General features: G+C 50.3%; 1 protein-coding gene across 2 annotated transcripts; it reads right to left on the reverse strand.

Moving 5' to 3' along the window:
- Positions 1 to 874: 874 nt before the first annotated feature.
- On the reverse strand, positions 875 to 20,296 carry Arhgap1 (Rho GTPase activating protein 1). Of its 2 annotated transcripts, none has more exons than XM_076847130.2 (13): positions 20,223 to 20,296; positions 16,558 to 16,717; positions 16,248 to 16,343; positions 9,540 to 9,627; positions 5,462 to 5,593; positions 4,728 to 4,814; positions 4,451 to 4,549; positions 4,032 to 4,139; positions 3,883 to 3,959; positions 3,605 to 3,682; positions 3,026 to 3,154; positions 2,719 to 2,822; positions 875 to 2,592 (listed from the first exon to the last, which is right to left on the reverse strand). In XM_076847130.2, the coding sequence occupies exons 2-13, from the start codon at positions 16,688 to 16,690 to the stop codon at positions 2,404 to 2,406; spliced, it is 1,320 nt and encodes a 439-aa protein (XP_076703245.1). In that variant the 5' UTR covers positions 16,691 to 16,717; positions 20,223 to 20,296; the 3' UTR covers positions 875 to 2,403. The 2 variants fall into 2 exon arrangements, with proteins under 2 accessions (XP_076703245.1, XP_076703244.1); XM_076847129.2 differs by having other exon boundaries at positions 16,558 to 16,729; positions 20,223 to 20,295.
- Between the last annotated feature and the right edge of the window lie 33 nt (positions 20,297 to 20,329).

A 20,329-nucleotide genomic window follows, 5' to 3' on the forward strand; every position in this document is an offset into this window, starting at 1 on the left:
AGGTGTGGTGCAGGCCTGTGGTTCCAGCTGGGGTAGGATTACAAATTCCTAGCTTCAGCAATTTAGCAAGACCCCATCACAACAAAAAGGGCTGGGGAAGTAGCTCAGTAATAAAGTGCCTCTGGGTTCAATTCCCAGTACTTGGGCGGGGGGGGGGGGCAGAACACATGAATATTTGCACTGTTTTCAAGCACATTTTCCACCGCAGAGCCACACCCCAGCCCGCATTCACCATCGTAATCTGTAAAGCAAGGCAAAATGTGCTCAGAAGAGGAAACAGTGCCAGATCTTCCACAGCCTCTGTGGCCAGGTTGCAGGTGGAGAAGCCCAGCTTCCCAGGCTGAGGCTGGGGTGGGAAGAAAGGGAGGTCAGGAAGTGGGGGTTTCAGTTCCCGCTGCCACATCAAGCTGGAAGTGTCACTTCACTCATTGTTAGGTACCACACACGTCATAGAAACCATTTTCTGGTGAAAATAATCTCAGGTGAGATCAATTCTTTTTCATGAGTTAGAGCTGGTCAGTGATTAGAATAAAAATTCAAACCCTAGTGTGACTTCAAAGCTAATCCCAGTGTCCACCACAACCCCTCTAGTTTTCTGCCTTGCTTGCCTTAGATAAATCTAAATTCCCTCAAGCTTCTGGCACCTTCCAGATGGGAGTAGAAGAGCTTAGGATGCAGCACATGGAGACCGGCTGGAACACCGAGGTGCAGGAGTGGAAGGTGACTACAGATACCTCCCAGCCCAGAAGATGGTCAGAAAGCTGGTCTCCAGATGGAGAAGGGGGCAGGCGGGCTGGGAAGGGGCTTCCTGACTGTCTCCCCCTTCCACCACATCCACTCTGCCTCCAAGCCTCACTTCCCCAATAGCCAGGTGGGCAGTTTTTCATCTCCATTTTTATTGAAGTATAAAAAGTGCAAACGGTGAAATACATGATTGGTGCCACAGAAGTCATCAGGTGTGAATGTGAACACTTGATTCACAGTACAAGTGTCCCCCAGGAACAGCCCAGCAGGGCAGGGGATGAAGAATGTCCAGACAGATCCAAAAGGCTTCCCAGTAAATGGGGCTGTGAGCAAGGCTTGATATACAAAGGAGGGCAGAAAGCAAGATGGCCCAACCCAGGGCCAGGCTGTAGACACAGGGGCTGACAGAACCAGCAGCAGGTCCACGCCCTGGCGTCTGATGTGCCAGAGGCCTGGGGACACAGCAGTGAGATTGGCCCCACAGCGGCTGGCTTACAGAAGGAGCTGCCCTGCCTGGCCACGGCTGTGGGGGAGGGTTACTGCAGAGATTCCCTGCCACTGGGTGACAAAGCTGTAGGAATGAGGTCCTCAGGTTCATTAGGAAGAAGTGGGATGAGGGATACCAACCATCGCTGGGGCCAGGTTTTCTGAAGGACAAAAGGACCCTGGGGCCCCACACTCCCTCAGAAGGTCGCTAGATCCCACCTAGCAGGGGCTCAACTATTAGTAAAATCCCTGCCCCTCCTGTGGGCACTGAGCCTCCACCAGACTCCTTCCAAGAGTCTCCAGTGGACAAGGCAGCTACCATATATTCTGAGGCACCAAGTCACTTCTGGCCAGAGCAGGGACATGACTCCACAATATACAGGTCCACAAGAGCCTATGGCCTCGAATCTGTGCATGTGGGACACAGGCAAGGCCTGAGTCACTGATACCCCCAGACACTAGGACTCGGGGGGCAGGGGGCACTATTTAAAATGGATGTCAGGACTCTGTCCTGTCATCCAACCTGCCATTCCTGGCATGTCAAGACGTCCTGGGGCAGTACCACTTGGGGAAGGCGGACTCCGGCCTGGTCATTCCTCAGCTGTGGAATTACCCAAGGCTGAGCCTGTGGAGGGAGGGTGGGTGCAGGGTGCCTGTGTCCAGCTAGTGTACAGTGGGACTTCTGAAAAGCAGAGCAACTGCACCCAGACAGGGAGGCGCTCCCTGGCATGGCCAGGGCAAACCATGGGCTCAGCTGCTCCTTCTCCAGCAATCAGGAAGGGAGAACCAGCCCCAGCTACCAGCCCAGCCGGCAGTGATTTTGTCATCCACTGTTGCCAGGGAAACGGAGGCAGGAAGGGGTTACAGGGCTCAGGCCTTCTCCAGCTGGAAGAGCCAAGCCGGGCTCTGGAGCGCCTGGCAGGACCCAGGCACCCCAAGAGGCAGTGAGAAGTATAAGGCGAAGAAAAACGTCCCAGGGTAACAGCCCCCAGGCCTGTGAGGAGGAGCGCCAGACAGAGGAGAACCAGCCACCCAGCTAGCTAGCTCCAGCTTCCATTTCCTGGGCTTTCACCCCATTCCTGGGCAAAAGCCCCAGGATCTGTGAGGCTGAAGCCAGGAAGAGGAGTCCAAACTGGGGGTACCAGAGAAGGGGCTTGGACGGTGGAGCTGGGCTCAGGGTCCCTTGCAATCAGGGTTGGGGAACAACTCCCCTTGATGGTCCAGGAGGAACTTGGTGAAAGTGTTGATGGGATTAATAGCCTTGAGGGTGATGGCGGCATCCTTGGCCCACAGCAGGTTAGGGCCAAAGACAACAGCAAGGTTAGTGTTGGTCATCTTGTTCTGGTCAGAGTGGGCAGAAATCTGTGAAGGGAATCGGGGACTGCATCAGGAAGCCACAGTCCTGCCTCCTGGTTCCAGCCACAGTGCAGCTCCCCCTCCTCCCTCCCTGTACCCCAAGTGAGCAGTGGAGGCTGAGGTGAGTCTCACCTGCACCAGGAAGGCAGTCAGGAATCGAAGCACCTGGTAGTTCTCCTCAGGCAGTGTCTGGAGGACCTGCTGTGTCACCTCCACTCGCTGGCTCTCATCGATGTCTATAAGAAATCAGGTCATGGGGGAGCTGGGCTGGCTCAGGAAGCTCTGACACAAGGCAATGAGGAGACCCCACCAGACTTCCTGGGAGATGCTCAGGCCCACAAGCCTGCTGGCTGAGGTGGTGGGTAGACAGTCAAACACACCTGCCCCCAGTTTAACCCCAGACCAGGCAGAAGTCGTGCAGGCTAAGAGGGCAACTCACTGAGGAAACCCACAACGTGGGGGTAGAGGTCAAAGGTTAGCAGGGGCTCTGGAAGCTCCCGAAGGAAGGTCTTGAGGATGACGGCTGGCAGGTGCAGCTCATTGTACTGGTCAAAATCCACTGGCAGCCCTGGGTGGGAGAGGCAGGCTGGAGATCACGTGGCCCAGCCCAAGGCCAGCAGCCACGTGGAGACCAGGTGGGCCCCTTGAGGCTCCAGCCAGGACACAAGCCCCCTCCTCTCAGGAGCCACCACTTACACCTGCCTCCTTTCCTCCTCTGTGACAAGGGGATGCAGGTTCAGACCATGTGGGGGGAGTGAGCCCCACCCCTGTGAACAAGCCTGAGCCCAGGGGACCCAGAGTCTGACAGCTGGCCTGGAAACAGGCAGGCACAGAGGGACCTATGTAGTGACACCAAATGCCACATAAGCCTTTGACAGGAAGAGACTCTGGGAGCCTTGTTTACAGGGTGGCAGAAAGCAGAGAACTCTTCTAAGTCACACGTGTTCCCTGTCCTAACACACTCACACCCTCGGGGTCCACACCGACTCAGGGGCCTGCACAGCCCGGGGCCACTCACCCATGTTGTACTTCTGCTGCACCTCCCGCACGATCTGGGTGTTGGCTGACCTCCGGAAGATGCCCTCGGTGGTGAGAGCTGGGAACAGTGGGGCCTGGTGAGTCTCAGAGCTCTGGGTAGCCGGTAGCTTCCCAGCCCACTCTCTGTCTTCAGGTTCCAGGTAGAGTCAGTGGGGGTGGACCTCAGCCCTGCCCAGCAGACTCCCAAGGGCAACTGGGGGCAGGTGACTTTGGAAGTTGGTGGCCCCATGACTGGGTGGCAAGGGCCCTGGCACTTACCATGGGCCTGCAGGTAGGCAACGGTCTCTCTGAGCACAAGTGGGATGGGATCCTGCTCAGGGTTCTTCTCCTGGAGGCTGTGGGGACAAGGGTGTTGAGAGGGTCTGCAGCCCAGCCTGGCCCCAGCAGCCCTCAGCCCTGGTACTCACTGCTGCAACGTGACCCCAAATTGCTGGTTGGGGAGGGGTGGTCGCGGTGGCATGGGCTTGGGGGCTGTTGCAGGACTCTTCTGGGTGGATTTGAGGAAGTCATCATACCTGGGGGGCAGATGGGACAGGGATCAGGCCCTCTGGCTTTGTAGTCTCCACAGCCAACTTCCTCAGGCCTTTATTGCGCAGTTTTACATGGATTATTTTATTTAATCCTCACAACCCGACTTCATGCTACCCATGACAAAGCAAACATTTAAAGAGATTGTCACACCCTGTGACAAAAATGGGGCTTGATTCTACTCTGACTGTCTGCTGTCCCCGAATCACGACACTTGACACTCGCTTCTTCTCATTACCCTGGGTTCTCCAGCTCCCTGCCCAGGGCCAGCTTGTCCTGGCCCCCCGCCCCGTCTCACTTGAGCACTTGGCGAGGAATCCCCAACTGCTCCAGCTTCACATGCTCGCTCAGCTCACTCAGGTAATTCACGTAGAAAATTTTCCGCCCAAACTTGAAGCTGCCAATGGAAGGAAGGGCCTGAGTCAGGGCTGTGCCACCCCCCGGGCCTTCCACCCCTGCTCTGCCCACCCAGCTCAGACAGAGGTGTGGCCCCAAGCTGTCTGGGTCTGCAGAAGGTGCTCAGCCCCGAGACGTGTTGGAGGTGCAAAGGACACGTGTGGAAGCCACCTGCTCACCTAATGAGGGGTTTGAAGAGGATGAGCAGGGTTTTGATGAACATGGTTGGGTGCACAATGTACAGGGCCTTGATGTTCTTCTTATATCTGTGGGAGAAGAATGGGAAACTCAGGAGTGGACAGGGGTTCTTTGGTTATTTATTTCTTTATTTTTTGGTTTCAGGGGTTGAACTCAGGGGTGCTAATCCACTGAGCCTCATCCCCAACCCTTTTTTTTTTTTTTTTTTCTTATTTTGAGTCAGGGGCTCACTAAATTGCTTAGGGCTAAACTGTTGTTGACCTTGAATTTGTAATCCTCCTGCCTCCTAAATCACTGGGATTACAGGCATGCGCCACCACACCTGGCCAGATAGGGTTCTTTGTGTGTGTGTGTGTGTGTGTGGTGCTGGGTTCGAACCCAGGACCTTGTGCATGCGGGGCAAGCACTCTATCAACTGAGCTACATCCCCAGTCAAATAGGGTTCTTAATGGGCAGTTTCTGATCTGACTACTCATGGTAGGCACTTGAGATAAGTGTCATTGTTGCCCCATTTTGCAGATTAGAAAAACAAGAGGCTCAGAGAGATTCAGTAACATGAAAGGTCACAGAATGAGGAAGTAGAGGAACTGGGATTTAAGCAGTGGCCCTTCTGATTCAGACTCTGTTTACCCAGGGCGGGGCTCCACCAGGAGCGTAAGCTCCTGCCCGCTCGAGGGCAGCCAGAGCCTGCAGAGCTGCTGGTTCCCCAACCCACTTTCGGTCAAACTCCCGGTAGGCATCCCGCAGCCAGCTGAGGGAGGGCTTGTTGTCACTGGTCAGCCCGTGGTGCAGGTACAGCAGCGTGTAGTCGCTCTCCACATACTGGTCCAGGGTGTGCTTCAGGTACCTTCAAGGGAAAAATGGCTCAGACATGACCTGCGTACAAGTGTGGCCCAGTCCAGGTGAAGACAGAAACCGGTGTCCTAGGAGTCTGCTGCTTGCACCACACACACCCCCACACCCCTCAGCCAAGGTCTGTCTATTCTGGCTGCATAATCAGTCACCAGCTTCCTGTTGGGGAGGCAGAGGGTGGTGGCTGGGCCAAGCAGGAAAATAATGATAACAGCACTCATTTTCTTTTCCTTGGGTGCTGGGATTGAACACAGGGCCTCGTGCATGCTGGGCAAGTGCTCTACCACTGAGCTACATCCCCAGCCCAATAGCTCTCAATTTGAGCACTGACTAGAAGTCAGAAAACCTGGACTCTAAGCTGGGACGTCTTGCCTCCTGCAGTAAAAAGGGAACGACATTTCCCTCAGAGGATTGTCCCGAGTCAGTAATAACAAGAGCCTCTGTTTAGCAAGGTAAGCTTTTAGGGTATGCCAAACACTTTCCATACATCATCTCATTCCTTCCTTGTAACAGTGGGAACTGATATTATCCCTATCTACAAATGAAGGCAAGGAACAAAGAGGTCAAGTGCTTATCCAAAGTTACACAGCTTGTGGTGTAGGGTGGAGGTGACATGTGCAACTCCAAAGCCTGCATTCTTTTTTTTTTAATTTCTATTTTTTGTAGTTATAAATGGGCAGCATGCCTTTATTTTATTTGTTTCATTTTTATGTGGGGCTGAGGATCAAACCCTGTGCCTCATACATTGCAAGGCAAGCGCTCTGCCACTGAGCTACAGCTGCAGCCCAAAGCCTGCATTCTTGACTTTGGGACAGCATTGCCTTTCACATGTGAGGTCCTCCAGCACAGGCTGTAAAACACTGTGCTGTGAGAGGCAACCGAGGTGGCCAGAAGATCCTCAGCTCCAGTTATTAGGCTGTTATTAGACCAAAGAGCCACGCTTCAGATTCCTTATGCTCACAACGTAGTACCTACCACCCCAACACACACACATACACACGTGCTCTTAAGCATGCAGAGAACGAACGAATGGAATGAAAAGAAAGGATGGAATAATTCAAGAAAGGGAGGGAAGTCCAGTGTAAAGTCCTCTTTCTGGCTGGCCAACCAGCCCCAAGGCTCCCGGAGGGACGCCACTCCAGACTGGGCAGGCCCAGTGCTAACAACATCAAAGAGGACGACAGGAGGGAAAATGCCTGGGGAAGTGCCCAAGGATTTGACCAAGTGCCAGACAGGACATGGTCGACCCGGAGAGGGCAACCTAAATACTGTTCCTGGCGCTGGCCTGGAGCAGCACAGGCAAGCATGAAATGCGGCTAATGCTGGATTATTACTAATTCCAATCATTAACTACACAATAATTCACCCTTTACCCACAATGAGCACACTGCAGTTTACAAAGAGCTGTCGCGTAAAAGGACGGCATTTGCCACTATGAAAATAGCGAAGACTGCAGTGAAAATGCACATTCATCTGCCGAGATAAATAACGAAGTGATGTTTATCAGAAGCTATAAAATGTTCAAACTCTTTGAACCTGTAAAAGTATGTCCAGGATTTAAGGATAATGTGTTTCTGTTCCGAGATGAACAGAAACTTTTTTGTAGGAGGCTTTCATCCCAGACTTCTATGATGGGGGAAAAAAGAAAACAACAAAAATAGCAAGCCGTCCAACATTAGAGAACTGGTCAAAGAAATCATGTGACTTCTACAAATAGAATATCTCACAGGATGTTTCCTCAGAAAGCACTAATCTGTGAAGTCAGAATGTCAGAACAGAGGTTACTGTTTGAGGTGGAGACAAGGGACAAAAGGTCTCTGGGGTGTGGTGACATGGGTGTGTTCAGTTTCTAAGAGTCAGGTACGGCGGCATCTGCCTGTGCTACTTGAGAGGCTGGGGCAGGAGGATCATTTGAGCCCAGGAGTCTGAGGGCAGCCTGAGCAACACACTGAGATCCTGTAATGACAACAAAAAAATCAGGTAGCACACTTTACAATCTGTTCTCTTTTCTGTACGCATGTTAAATGTCAATAAGTGTTTTTAGAAGGATACCTTTGAGGAATGTTTAGTGCCCAGAAGAGAAAAACATCATGTAAGGTACAAAACTAACGGAAGTGTTCCTCATGTTATAGGAAAAAAGTAGGAAGTGAATCATAAAATATTAACCGTGGTTTTCTCTTTGGGTGGTAGGTTTATGGGAATCTTTATTTTTTCATAGTTATCTTTTTTTTCTTTATATCTACTTACATTTTCCCAGCCTCTCAAAATAGTAACACTGTGCAAACATACACAATGACATTTCATATCTACTATCCTACCCACTGCTCACACAACCCTAAGGCAGGCACATTCTTTGTTTTGTTTTGTTCTTAACGGGGATGGAGCCCAGGCCCTGCACATGCTAGGCAACTGCTATACCACTGAGCTATAACCGCAGCCCCATAATTCTCATTCTTATAGGGCTTGGAAGAAACTTGTCCCAAAGCACATAGCTACTAAGAGGCAACTGAAGTTTAACTGGCCTTCTGACTCTAAGTTTCAGGCATTTTCCATTTCAACCCGCAGAGCTGGCTGGGGAGCTGGGAAAAGCCAAGTCTGAGGTAATCTGACTGAAAACAGGACAGCCTGATCCACGGAGGAAGAGCCTCTGCCCTCAGCACTGTGACCAGGCTGTGTGTGTGTGTGTGTGTGTGTGTGTATACGCATGCACGCGTGCACCTGCCTGCCCAGGAAGGATGGAGGGCCCAGAGCAGGGGTTGATGGAGGGGTTCTTGAACCTGGGGGAAGACCCAGAGCGGGTGCACCTCCCTCAACAAGCTGTCTTCCGAGGACTGGGTCTTTTTCATCCCCATCCTCTGACTTCCTCCCACGTGGATGATTATCGGCCATCAGTCTATCACCTGGTACACCAGAGATGGTGAAAAAGCTAGAGGGGAGGGCAGGTGACTCAGCCACCCTCAGGCTGAGCTCCTTGGCTATTCCTGGCTGACCACGTGGTAGGCCCGGACAAGATTCTGCCTGCCTCCCCTGAGGAACAGTGGGAGGAAGTCAGAAGGCCAGAAAGAAAGAATTCACAGACACTGGAGGGATTCGGCCTCCAGCCCTAGCTCACCAGGGACTAGGTGAGACTCCAAACTCAAGCCGTTGTCCTTCCACTGTGGCACTCTAGCCTTGTCCCCAAGCCCAGCCCATTCCATCCCCACACACAACCACCCGGGACCTCAATGAGCTCTAACTGCTATGGGCAGTACAGAAATGTTACAATTAGGGAGTGCTTTAAACTGGCTAGGAAAGAAGTACAAGATGGTCGCTCTGCACAGAGAAAAGGCGGAAGGAGGTCAGGTACTGCTCTGCTTGGATGCCCACACACCCTGACTGTGCTGGTCCCCAACGTGCGCCCAGTGCTGGTTGGAGATGAATGGTTATCAGAACAGGATCTGCCATATGTCACCTTCAACCAGCTTATGAACTTGAATTCAGGGATGTCTCTGTTACATGTATCTGGCTAAAAGAACCCACATAGGAACAGAAAGCACAGGCACCAAATTTGGCACAAAATAATATCACACTAATTATGAATATAGATGACCAACTATCACGACCACATAATACACCATATGATAATTTGGATGCTATTTTATTTCTTGACACATTTTCACGTGCAGTATCTCACCCCATAAGGAAGGAGGACTGGATGACTATCCCCCTGGAGAGTGAGAAAATGAGGCTCAAGGACACTTGCCAAGGTCACAGTTTCTGTGACTAGAAACTAGGTCTAAATCTTAAGTCTCCCACAAATATAAAACAGCTCCTCATGGGAGGAAGTGAGGCATTAAGGGAGGTGGCCTGGTCCCCTAGCAGGGAAGAACAGTAAGGAAAATGGCTATGGGCTACCTGGGGTCTGGGCAAAGGTCCCACGCCCCTTCTCTATAGATACTCACCCTAGGAGCTTGCTGTGGTCCAACTGGTGGCTAGGGGGCATCCGACAGGCGCTAAACACAATGATCTTCCGCCCATACTTGTCATCTCCTAGGTATGAAGAAAGATGGAGTCCAGTGGATTGAATGAACCAAAACAATGGGGGAGGGGATGGGGTGGGGCTCAATGGTGGAGCACTCGCCTGGCACGTCTTAGGCATTGGGTTCAATCCTGAGCACCACATAAAAATAAATAAATAAAAAATAAAGGTTAAAAAAAAAAAGAGTGGGGGTGAGGAACATAGAGGTGCCAGTCTGGAGACCTGTGCCAGTGAGTAACAGGCCTGAGCAGCCCATGGACACTTCCTTCAGGCAGTGCTTGCACTCAAGAGCACGCCACTTAAGAAAGAGGGACTGGTTGCTTTCAGGCCAGTGACCAGGGTACAAAAACCAACATCACTTTTTAAAAAAATAATGCCTGGTATGGGCTGGGGTTGTGACTCAGAGGTAGAGCACTTGCCTAGCACATGTGAGACCTTGGGTTCGATCCTCAGCACCACAAAAAAATAAATAAGTAAAATAAAGGTATGATGTCCAACTGCAACTAAAAAAAAATAAAATTAAATGAAAAAAAAAAGTAATGCCGGTAGAAACAACCCAAATGCCCCCCAGTGGGTGAGTGGGTAGAGAAAATGGGGTATATCCGTGCAGCGGAACACTGTTTGGTCATAAAAAAAAACGGTTCTGATATGTGCTAATATGAATGAACCCTGAAAACACGCTAAGTGAAAGCAGCCAGATTCAAACAGGCACCTACTGTATGATTTTATTTATGAGGTATCTAAGATAGGTAATTCTCTGGAGACAGAAAGCAAATTAGTGGTTTTGAGGTGCCGGGAGAAGAGGGACTGCTTAACAGGCACAGGGTTGGTACGGGCACAGGAGATGAAAATGTTCTGGAATCAGCTGCACACACTGTCCATATACTAAACATCACCAACTGTACACTTTAAAATGAATGATACTCTAAAAAAACTGTGTTGGGTTTTTTTTTTTTTAATTTTAATTTTTTGGTACTGGGAATTGAATCCAGGGGTGCTTAGCAACTGAGCCACATCCCCAGAATTTTTTTTTTTTTTACATTTTATTCAGAGACAGGGTCTTGCTAAGTTGCTTAGGGCCTCGCTAAGTTGCAATCTTCCTGCCTCAACCTCCAGAGCTGCACCCCAAGGCCAGCGAAATGATTGATTTTGTTATATAAATTTTACCTCAATTTAAAAAACTCACATTCACCGAAGCATTTATTATCTTGCCAGTCATCTTAAAATTTGTCTGCACTTACGCACCCACTCTGAGGCACAAGTATCTGGAAAACCTCTTAAAGCTACCTTCTCAGAGAGTCTGAAGCCCTAGAGGAAATGAGCCTGGATACTTAATGGCCATGTCTTACTTTTAACCATTGACGACACATTCTGATTATACTACTGGAATGACCCATCACACTTGGCTCGACTGACCTCTGCACACTTCTAAAAATCATATACTTTCATATTAAAGAATCTGAAGAACATGGAATTCAAAGAGTGTATAAACCTCTAGCAACAGGCTCACACGGGTGTGATCACCAGGGATGTCTGCCAACAGTTTAATGGTCTGACCAGCTGGTTCTATCACAAAGCCGGGAATTTCCTGAGACATATGCTACTGTCCCCAAAGTGAGATGGTCCTCAGGGTCAGCATGGGTCAGAGGCCGCCAGCACAGTTCAATGGGGCCAGGCCTAGTCCCCACACCACCATGTCCCAGGGACCTTCCTTTCACCTCTCCAGAGATACCAAACTACACTTGCCTAATTCCTGCAGCCTCAGAGGCAAATAAAAAACCACATAACCAATCCAGGAATTGCAGGGACACTCTGCCCTTCCACATCTGCCTCTGAGGACTAAGGATGGCTGAGTGTCTCCCCATATTTAACAAGCCATGGTCCTGCTGACCCTGCCTGGTCCATGACAGAGGTCAGGAGTCAGAGCTGCTCCAGAACGGGCAACACCCTCCTGCTTTGCTCTAGGGCTGAGACAGGGCGCTCTGCAGGGTAGAAGGAGGCTTCTGGCAGGGCAGCCCTGTCCATGGTAGCTGTACAACCTGGTATTTTGGCCTCACTCCTAGCAGTCTGTCTGTCACAGCCAACCTCTCTATCAGTCCCTGACCCCTCCTATTTCCACCCAAAGTACAGCCTGGCTTTGTGGGCCCTGAAAGTCCCAGCCAGGGCCCTCTAAGTATTTCCTGTGTCAGTTCTGAGGCCCAGCCCACCAAGCCCTGAAACATGCTCCCAACCTGCCCAACATCTAGCCAGGGGGTTTATAAACACCTATCTGCCCCTACACACAGCACTGAATCCTCTTTTCCTCCTGAATCCACTCCAGATATACTCCGTGGCCCTAGTTCTATAAATGTCCCTGAAAATCGCTCACAGGACTCTGGGCTCCAGAGTCACACTATGCACACCTCCAACACATAGGCACTAAGCTTGTGATGCCAGGCTGGGTTCAGCTTTCATACCAGACAGATCTTTCCTGAAGTTAACTCTAGTGAATGCTGGACACTCAACCTAATCTCCTCCCTGAAGCCTACATCCTCCCCTCCTTCCCTCAGAGAGGTGAGCTGCCCCTTTTCATGGCTCCCAGCATAACCTGTCATGACACTGACTCTCTCATGTAACTGTTCATACAACCCCTGTCTCCTCCTGACACCTGAAAGGTAGAAGACAAGAACTGTGTCTGGTCTGGCCTTAGATCTATAGTGCTAATCCAGCATGTGGCAGTATTCAGTAGGTGTTGGAAACCTGAAGTCACAGGTCACCAGAACATGGTACACACAGTTCACTTCTGAAACCTGTTGATGTTTAGGTTACGAGTTAGACTGTGTTAGACAGTGAGTTTCCCAAAGCCTGGGACAGAGTTTCTCCTGACTGACAGAGAATCCTCAGTGTGCCAGTGTGAAGAGGAAGTGCAGCTCCTTCCAGAAGCACATCTACTCTGAAGGTCCAGATGCCACCTGCTCTCTTCTACACCTAGCCTAGATGCTCATGTGCTGGGTTCCTTCCAGGCCAGCTGTGGGTGGTTCTGGGCCTCTGTGCTGGCTCCAATTTACTTCTCACAGCTCTAGCAAAAGGAAGAACAGAGTAGCAGGGGACAGGGATAAGGGTTAGACTAACAGCCGGCTCACACAATCTGGTCTTCAGGAAGCTCAGGTCTCCCACCAGGAGCCTGTGAAGGCAAAGCACTCTGTCTGCATACTCTTAAGCAGAGGAAATTCCTAGGATGAGGGGCTTCCAAGAGATTGTTCCTCCTTCTACCCTAACAATAAGACAGCCCTCATTGCCTGGCAGATCTGAGGAGTTGGGGTAGAAAGTTGTGAGCTCTCATGGCTCTGGAATGTGAAGAGCTAGTAAGTGGCTAAAGAAGCAGTTGGGGTGAGTCCCAGGGGCCTGTGGTTCCCTCTCTCAGCTGGCCATAGCACCTGAAATGGGAGGCTTTGGGTTCTCAACAGGGCTCTGCCAATGTGCTCAGCAGATCCATCAACTCCCTGATGTTATATAAAAATATTATAAGCACATACACACTTTGTCTAGAGAGTTACCTATACTGGGGATACCTTTAGAGGTCTCGAAGAGGCCTCTGACCAGTTTTAAGAATTACTTCACTTGGGGCTGGGATTGTGGCTCAGCAATAGAGTGCTCGCCTAGCACATGTGAGACACTGGGTTCGATCCTCAGCAATATATATATATATATATATATATATATATATATAAAGGTATTGGTATTGTGTATTGTGTCCACCTATAACAACAAAAAATTTTTTTAAATATAAAAGAACCAATTCACTAAAGCATAAACTTATTTTGGCTGGGGATCAAACCCAGGCCTCACACATGCAGGGCAAATGCTCTATCACTGAGTTACACCCTCAGCCCAAGACTATAAGTGAGTTTTTCCTCACTGGGCACTCAATACTGGCTTGTTCCAGAGTTCTGTGATATCGTTCTATGAACTCGCACTAAATGAAGCAAGGACAGGGATGGAAATAGAGGACAGCTAGGGTACAGTGAGGGATCAGATGACAAAACTCCCAGACAGGGAAGGAATGAGAGTAGGGGCAACCTTAGGGTCTAGCCCCTGCCCTCTCATCTCTGGGTTCAGCTTTCATACCAGACGGATCTTTCCTGAAGTTAACTCCAACGAACACTGGACACACTAAAGTGGAGTCCATTACCCAAGTCTTTGGGTGGCCCGGTGCTTGGCAGCAGACAAGGCAGCTGCTGCAGCTGCTGCAAGAAGCTATGAAGAGGCACAGAACACTCCCACCTGGCCCAGAAGGGAACCAGCTTCTGTCCTGGAGACTTAAGGGAAAGGCTAAGCTGGCAGCTTTGCTGTCTCCAGAGGACCAGGGGAGAGAGTGCAACAAGGAGGGGCCTGAGTGTGTGGAAAGCTAGACGGGGCCCAAGAGTGAGGCCTCTGCATTCCCCAGATACCAATCAGGACTCTCTCAGGGTGGCCTGGGTGTTAATCAGCAACAGGACAGCTCCTCCAGCAGGCATTCTAGGCACTGCCAGACCAGCCCCAGCACTCACAACCTGCAGAGCAGGCTTCGGACACTCAAGAGGCTAGGACTGGCAGCCTATGGTGTGCTAGAGACACACATCTGTTAAATTGTCAGGAATTTTGTGAGCCACGTGACATCATGTTGGTAGCTTGAAACCAGCTGTGACAGAAATTGCAAATGCTTCAAATAATAATCTTTTTTTTTTTTCTTTTTCTTTTCTAGAGAGCCTCCTGTTAAACATTTACCAGCACACCACTGGAAAGAACCCACTGGCACTGAGTCAAGTTTGACTGAGGAGCATGACAGCCACTGCTATCAGGTACAACAGAGGCTGCAGAGGAGTTGGGGACACAGCCCACTCACCCTTCCTGCATGGGCTCTTTCTCTGTTTCTAGTGTCAGGAACATCACTGTGGGCTCATCAAACCAGCCTCATTTGGACAATACCAATCCAAATTACTCATCAACCAGAGAGGCATGCACATGGGGACACCATCACCCAGGGGTCTCTAAGCCAGCCCAGTGGCCAGACCTGATATGGATGAGGCCCCTCTGTCCCCTGGAGCTCCATCTCTTTGGGCTCTGGGTGTGTCCCCACACAGCCTCCACCCTATCATGCCTCCCATAAACTGTTATTTCCGTCTCCCAGGCACCAAGAGCTCCCAGGTTCCCAGAGTAGGGCTGCAATTAAGCTAGCCCCACTGGCCTCCACCAAGAGCCCTTCCTGATCAACAGCCCCAGAGGCCAGAGCCCAGAGAGGCCAAGCACAGAGAATTAGGACTAACACCTACCTGACTGGGCCCCCTCAGGCTCGTCACACCCTGGGGAAATAGAAAAATGCTACAGCTCTGCTGGCTGGGGAACAAGGGGACACTTGTGGAGGTGGGATGGGCAGCCTCCTCCAGCTCTGCCTTGTGACTTAATCACATAGGCTAAGAGGCTGTCTGGTAGACTCCTTCACATTGGACATCCCCACATTCTATCCAGGTTCACAGGGGGACTCTCCTGAGCCCAGGTCAGGACCAGGCCAGGAAGAAACTCTCAGTCTTACTTCTGTAAGGGTGAGAGAGGTCAGGGTCAAGGCCCCCAAGAAAGGCAGACCACAGAAACACACTGGATATTAGGGGCAACCTATTCAACTGCCCCATCACCCCTCAGTCCAGCATTCAGAGGGCTGGAGCTCCCTGCTGCTTCCCCAGGCCTGATGCCTCCAGGCATGTGGCTTCTCCCAGCATCAGTACCACCCTGGGCTCCAGGGGTTGCAATCTACTTGGCTCTCCTTGCCTCAGAGCAAGGAGAGGCTGTCACCCTTGCTTGTAGCTGCCTAGCCTCAGGGTTGCCTCTTCTGGCGGTGGAATCCTGAGGACAAGAGCCAGTTTAGCTATGGCTCACTACCTCCTGCTCCAGGTTTCTTCTGGGTCCTCCTCATGAGCAGGAAGGAGGAAGGTTCCTGAGGCAGAGACCCAAAGGGGACTCTCCACCCATTCAAGACAGGGTACACATCTGCCAGGAACTTGATACTCTAGGAGCTAGTTACTCTGAACTTCTGGAAGGAAGCTCTGTCCATTCCAGAAGTCCTTAGAGTTATGGTTTCCCAAGAAGGACTGACACGCCCCCTCCTCTCCAATAACTGATTGGGTAGAAAAGTTGACCTCAGGGCCAAGGGGAAGGAAGGGGAAAAATGGAGACTGGAATGAATGGAATAAAGGGAAAGGCAAGGCTACTCACTCAGGGCCACCTATGCTCTTGCTCAGCACTAAGCCCTGACATACATTCATGATTTCATGACCCAGTGAGGAAGAGCTCAGAGAGCAGAGCTGGAGATCAAACCCAGCACTTTCTTACTTCAAAGTTACTAGGCCATATTGCCTCCCATGTATCATCTCAAATGGAAACAACAGGACCATAGATCAGGGAGCAGTGAGGAGTGAAAGTATCAAGAGGCAATCACAATCAAGCCTGTGCTTTTTAAAGAAAGGTACATGTGCTGAGGAGCTCCAAGATCTTAGGTCAAACCATAGGTAGACACCAGCATGCCCCCCAGACCCCTCCCCTATGGTGTGAGGGGTGAGCTTCTTTAAACCAGGAGCACAGACCATGAGGAAAAAAGTGCAGAGCTGGGTGTGCTCACCTGCCACCTCCACAATCTGGTGCCGGGCAATGTCATAGTAAGGGTCATCCCACTTCAAGTGTGTGACTGGTTCCGGGGAGCTGCTTTTGGAGTCATCTGAGAAAAGGAGAAAATCAGGGTATAAATCCAGGTGGCTGATACAGTGCTTTCCCTGATGCACCCTTGCTGATACACTCAGGAAGGCTTGTTTTCCTGGCCCAATCCTGGGGCCCTGCTTGCTCCCAGGTTGCTCCCCTGGGCTCTCCCTTCAGCAGGAAGTAGGTCTCCCTTCCAACATGCCTACAGCTGCCCAAGACCTGGTGGTGCCCACCTGACTTGGGAAAGTCCGGCATTTCATCTGAGGGCCAGTTCTTCTCATCAATGGAGGCCAACTTCAGTTGGTTCAGAGCCTGGCTGGTGTCATCGAGGGTCAGGTCATCCTGCAGCTCTGAGAGCGGATCCATGGCAAAACCTATCCTTCGTGGCAGAACCTGAAGGCAGAGCTAGGAGAGTTAAAAAGGTGGAGGGTCAGTAAACCCCCTCTTTTCACCTTCCGTAATTTTTTTGCAAGCCCTCCTGGCCCCTCTTCCCTCTCCTGGCTCCCTTGTCCCTATTCCTCAACACTTCTCATCTTGCCAAGAGTTCCATGGAGCATGGCACAGCTTGGTACCTTCCCTCAGGTCCTCAGCTAGATAGGAAGATCTGTGCCAGGTCCTGAGCTGCCTACCACCCAACTGGCTGGTGGGGTGCAGTCCCAGCAGCAAAGGGCAGAGGTCCATGTCCCTCTCCTCAGGGTTCCTGGAGTACAAAAGCCTCGTGGGTCCCAGCAGTTACACAGTGGATGTTATAAGAATCTAAGGAATCTAAGGATTTCCAAAGGCCTTGCATGGCTGTGATCCTATCTTCTCCACCCCTCCCCACTGGCCTGAGAAGAAGAGGTAGCCAGAGATGACAGGGTCCCAGAAAAAAGGTCATGGTTGAGCAGCCCAGCTAGGTTTGCCCCAGGACAGGAACCAGCAACAGGAATGGAATCTGCTGGCTAGTCCCAAAAGACAAATCTGCAGGTCTCCATGTTAAGACCTGTGGGAGGGTTCGCATACCACTTTCAAGGTGGAAAGGTGGATAGACTACTCTAAGGATTGGAGGGCACAGATAGAAAAGGGAGTGGTTAGTGATATCTGGAGTGCTAAAGTAAGGTCAGTGACAGACAGGTAGGAAGCAGGGAGAAGAGCTGACACTGAACCAGGTTTCCTCGTCTGGGACCTGGCCATATAGTGGTGACATCCTCTGTCCTCAGTCGTGCGGGATTCACCTCCTGCTCTCACCAGATGGGTGAGGGAGGGGGTATTAATTCAATCCATTTTTCCAACCCTAGAAGAGACTGCTCTCAGGGCTGCTGCATTCCTGGAGCCCAGAAAATGACATATATGGTCAGAGAATCAGCAGGGCAGATAAGAAGAGCAGATAGGACTTGGGGGTGGGTAGGAAGAAGGAGAGAGCTGTCATCTGAGATCCACAAGCTGGGCTCTAAGGCGACATGACAACCTCCCGCAAATTTCACAGCCAAGGACTCTGGATGGTGAGCTGCTCCCTGAGCGTAGCAACAACTACCCCGTTACCAGGGCAACCACTGAGTCAGTGGAAAAAGCTGTTTCGAGCTCCCGAATCAAAGGGTCAGAAAGTCCTCTTCTTCCTTTCTCTCTCCCTCTCCCCTGGCCTTATCCACATCCTCTCAGTGAGTACTAAGAACCCTCACTCTAATGCCTAACTCCCTTACTTTTCTGCAACCCTCAGCCCTCCAAAGTAGGCCATCTTCTGTTTTGAAGCGATTCACCGCATCCTTCTACATGCTCCTCCCCCATTCAACCAGGAGACTGTGGGCTGCTTCCCAACAGCGGCCTACAGCTGAATAAGAGGGACAGAATCTAATCCAAAGCAAAACCCTCTAGGCCTGAGCATTTTCTCCATCCTTTCTGTCTTGTCACTGCCCAGGCACCAGGGGGTCCATCATCACTAATAGATATCCCAGAGAAATCCTTCTGCATACAGTAGGTGCTTCATGTGATGGAAAAAGCATGGGGTCAAGTACATGGAATTCAGGGTTATGGTCCTGTCAAGCCAACGAGTTGCAAAAATCCTGGGCCTCAATGTCCTCATCTGTGGAAGCTAAGGCTCCTCCCAGGAAAATAATTCTGCAGTGCTAAGAAATAACTTGTGCCAAAGTGAACAGAAGGATTAGAAGTAGCAGTTAGGGACTGAGCTATGTGTGAAGGAGAAAGAAGAACACATCTAACAGGGGGCTGAATTTGAACTCCACTTATTTTCCATATACTCCTCCTCTGTCAAGTTTTTCTAAACTTGACCTCCCTCAATTCCCCACATAATCTCCTTTTTCAAAAGTAATCACAATGGTCCCACCTCCCTGCCATACCAACCTCCCTAGTCCCCCTCTAACACACAGCTGTCGCCTTCTTTGAGCCCAGAAGTTTAGCTACAATCAGCAAGAGAGTGAAGAAAGCCAGTGAGTGAAAGAAAATTCTAAGATAAAGTTGTGGAAATCATGTATGCTAGCTGCCTAAGATACCAACCAATGGCAAGTCCTGTTCCATTCCATTCCATACTTCCCACTCTTGAGATCAATTTTTCCTTTTCAGCAGATCAACCATGTAACTTTCCTCAAATCTTTGAGAATCACTTTAGGTACCAGTTTTAACTTTGTGGAAATGGTTGTCCAAAATGATGTCATTTGTGGACTTTTTTCCCTAAAAAATAGTCAACACTTACATGAAAATGTAAGGGGTCCACAAACCCCCTGAGAATCACTATTTAAAAACTCACTCAAAGGCTGGGATGCAGCTTAGTGGTACAGCATCTGCCTAGCATGCACAGGGCCCTGGTTTTCATTCCCAGTACCACAGAAACAAAAAACCTATTCATAATAATGCCTGGCACATGGTAGGTGCTCAATCATTAGGTGAATTACAGAATAAGTGAATTCTTTTCCTAAGTGGAGAAGGGAACTAATACAGTTGAGGGAAATGAATTGGACACAAGCAATTAACTTCAAAACAGCACTGGTCCAGCATGTACCACCAAGCCTGTTTACTGGGCCCATTTTACAGTTTGAGGAAAGTGAGAAGCAAATTGCAAAAAAGTCATACAACTTACAGAGGCAAGATTTTTTAATTTTTTTTTTTTAGTTTTTAGGTGGACCCAATATCTTTATTTTACATTTATGTGGTGCTGAGGGTGGAACCCAGGGCCTCCTGCATGCTAGGCAAGCGCTCTACCTCAGAGCCACAATCCCAGCCCAAGAGGCAAGATTTTTAATTGTTCTCTGAGATAGACTCTTGGTGAAAGGCAATCCCTCAACAATTCATTTATGCAATTCTCAAGGTTCAAAAGAACAACTTCTCGATTAATCTTTTCTTTATGCAGACCAGAGATAGACTCTTGAAATCGTTTTTTTCTGGTGCTGCATTGGCCTATTAGCTGTGGCTCTAGAATTACAAAAACACATATCCCACACCATTACAATAACAAGACTCTAAACTACAATCACATTTATGCTGAGTTTTTTAAAACCAGGATTGAGTGTAATTAATCTCATTTCACAAATTAAGAAAGTGATCTAAAAGCCTGTCCGAAGAAGTGGCAGGGTGGAACACTTCTCCCCAAATTTCTCATCCTTAATGCTTCGCTAGATGGGATCTGGGAGACTTCTCCCTCCCACGGGCTTGTTCAAAGCTATCTGGCCTGGCCTCTGCCCTGGGTAGGGCAAGAAGAAGTCAGCGAAAGAGGCTATTTTCTCCTGGCAGGCGCCAAAGTGAGGGCAATCCCCGCAGCAGAAAGCCCAGGGCCCCAGGCGCAATTCCACCCCCGCTCCCCTTCCTTAGATCTGCTCGGGTCTCCCCTACCCGGATCCCATTCCTTCAGATGACCAGGTCTTTCCCTTCCCGTACCCCACCCGGAGGGACCCCAAGCCCTGGAGCTTACCGCGCTCGGGCACTGCTCCCTCGGCCACGCCTGTCAAAGCTCTGCAAACATCCGGCTCCGCTGTGGAACGGGAACCGCCCCCTTCGGGTAGCCTCACTCCCCAACCA

The sequence above is a fragment of the Callospermophilus lateralis genome, chromosome 2 (genome assembly GCF_048772815.1).
Source record: "Callospermophilus lateralis isolate mCalLat2 chromosome 2, mCalLat2.hap1, whole genome shotgun sequence".
Lineage (NCBI taxonomy): Eukaryota > Metazoa > Chordata > Mammalia > Rodentia > Sciuridae > Callospermophilus > Callospermophilus lateralis.

What these genes read in the sequence shown, in the direction of transcription:
- Arhgap1 (XM_076847130.2), bottom strand. Translation starts at nt 16,690, where the DNA reads ATGGATCCGCTCTCAGAGCTGCAGGATGACCTGACCCTCGATGACACC. An exon ending in GACCACAGCAAGCTCCTAGG is followed by an intron (nt 5,594 to 9,539) that starts GTGAGTATCTAT and finishes TTTCCCTTGAAG; the next exon opens with GTACCTGAAGCACACCCTGG. An exon ending in CCACGTTGTGGGTTTCCTCA is followed by an intron (nt 2,823 to 3,025) that starts GTGAGTTGCCCT and finishes GATTTCTTATAG; the next exon opens with ACATCGATGAGAGCCAGCGA.